General features: G+C 46.6%; 1 protein-coding gene across 1 annotated transcript in view; it reads right to left on the bottom strand.

Moving 5' to 3' along the window:
• Nucleotides 1–315: 315 nt before the first annotated feature.
• The window catches only part of SH3KBP1 (SH3 domain containing kinase binding protein 1), a 237,624-nt gene continuing 236,115 nt past the window's right edge, over nt 316–1,824 (bottom strand). Inside the window, 3 exon segments of the mRNA XM_018043705.1 lie at nt 316–360; nt 618–692; nt 695–748. Of these exon segments, the coding sequence (XP_017899194.1) occupies nt 316–360; nt 618–692; nt 695–748 (174 nt within the window).

Below are 1,824 nucleotides of genomic sequence, written 5' to 3'. Positions count from 1 at the left end.
TGTGTGTGTGGTTGCTGGTATGAAAAGGGGATCAAGCCATAAGAGAAAACATGGGATTATGCTCAGTTTTGGAGACCGTAACATTCCTTGGGGATTTTGATGACCAAAGTCATCACTGTCACCAAAGAATGACAAAAAAATTTGTGCTGTGTGTTGTAATGGACTGAATGTGTCTTCCCAAAGTTCCTATGTGAAAACCCCAACTCCCCTTGGGATGGTATTGGAGCAGGGGATATCTGGAAGGCGATTAGGACATGAAGGTGGAGCTCTCATGAATGGGTTGTTGCCCTTTAAAAGGGACCCCAAAGAGCTCTCTCACCCTCTTTCTTCCATATGAAGATACAAAGCGTAGTCATCAGTCTGCACTCCTGAAGAGATCTCTCAGCAGAACCTAACCACACCAGCATCCTGATCTCGGGCAGCCAGCCTCCAGAAATGGGAGAGACCAATTTCTGTTGTTTCTATGTCACCCAATCTGCGGCACTTTGTTTCAGCAGCTCCACATGACTAAGGCATCTGTTTCTCTTTGTTTGGTTTATAAGTGCATCATCAGAGCAGACACGAAAAGGCAGGGGTCCCGTGCTGTCAGGATACCCTCGCCACAGCTGGCCACTCACTTGGGATATGGTAACAGTCTTTGACGTTTTCTTGGATGCGTCCACTCCTCTGTGTGGCAAGCGAAACGTGTTCTCTCTTTGTCTTCTTCAGGACTTGGGGAGTCAAAGATGTCAGGGCTTGAAAGGGAAGACTGGATAAAGCCAAAAGAAAATGCTTTTGTCAGAGTTACACCTTAGCTGACATAGCTTTTGTTAACATAATGCAGTATGCTTTTCAAAGCACTCGACACTTATATTTTGTTTGTTTCTTTATTATAATGCCAGGCAGAAAGTGTGCTATTATCTGTGTGCTAGAGAGAGGGCAGAACTGGGACTAAGACGATTTCCTTGACCAGAGATCTTTCTTTCTATGGGATCTTTCCACTGATGGCTGTTGGTCATTTCATCTGTGGCAAGTATCCACCTATCCATCTATCTTTTCCAGCTCCCTCCATCCCTAAGAGACCCTTCTTTTTTGTAAACATTTGCTACCATGTGCCAAGCACTCAGCTTGGTACTGAACTTGACAGGGACATGGGGGGCCCTGCTCTCACAGGCGGACAGTCCAGTGGGGAAGGACATTCAGGTTGAGAGGAAGCTGCCTCTAACCCGCCTCTCCTCCTTCCCTCCTGATCCTTTCTCAGAACCACTGAATCTGCTGCATAGTGAAGTGCCTAAAAGGACTTGTCTGAGAGGAAGCCATCTCTGGGAGTAAGGGATCAGCGGCCCTGCAGCCCACTGAGCAGTGTCATCTGCGGCCCAGAGAACCGCCCTGCCTGCCAGCACACCACGCTCATGTCTAATCTGCTACCTGCTGCTAAAATGCTGCCCTCAGGGCCATGGACGATCATTATCCATTCTGGATTCCATCTTTGCTAAGGCGTATTTACAGAATGGCAGCATCTCTTGGTGAAATATGAGGAAACACTCCTACCCTTTCTGCCTTGCTGTGAAGATTGAAAAAGCTGGATGAATAAAAACCAATTCACTTGAATCACCTCGTCAAAGAAGATGACTATGTTAGAATTTCCTTATTTTAGGACAAAGCAAAGAAAAAGAAGAGTTCCTGTGGCAAGGAGGAATCTTCCAGAGATGTTGCTGGCTGAGCTCCTATTCAGCCTTGCATCTGCACCTTCCACCTCTGCAGCGGAAGAATAGCCATGTGCAGGGTCACCGTGTGGCTCCATTATAGAAAAATCAGACCTATAAGTACTATTCAGTTTCTTCA

This window comes from Capra hircus (assembly GCF_001704415.2).
Source record: "Capra hircus breed San Clemente chromosome X unlocalized genomic scaffold, ASM170441v1, whole genome shotgun sequence".
Taxonomy (NCBI): Eukaryota; Metazoa; Chordata; class Mammalia; order Artiodactyla; family Bovidae; genus Capra; species Capra hircus.
Note: the sequence above shows the minus strand (reverse complement) of the source record. Positions and strands in the feature narration are given on the sequence as shown.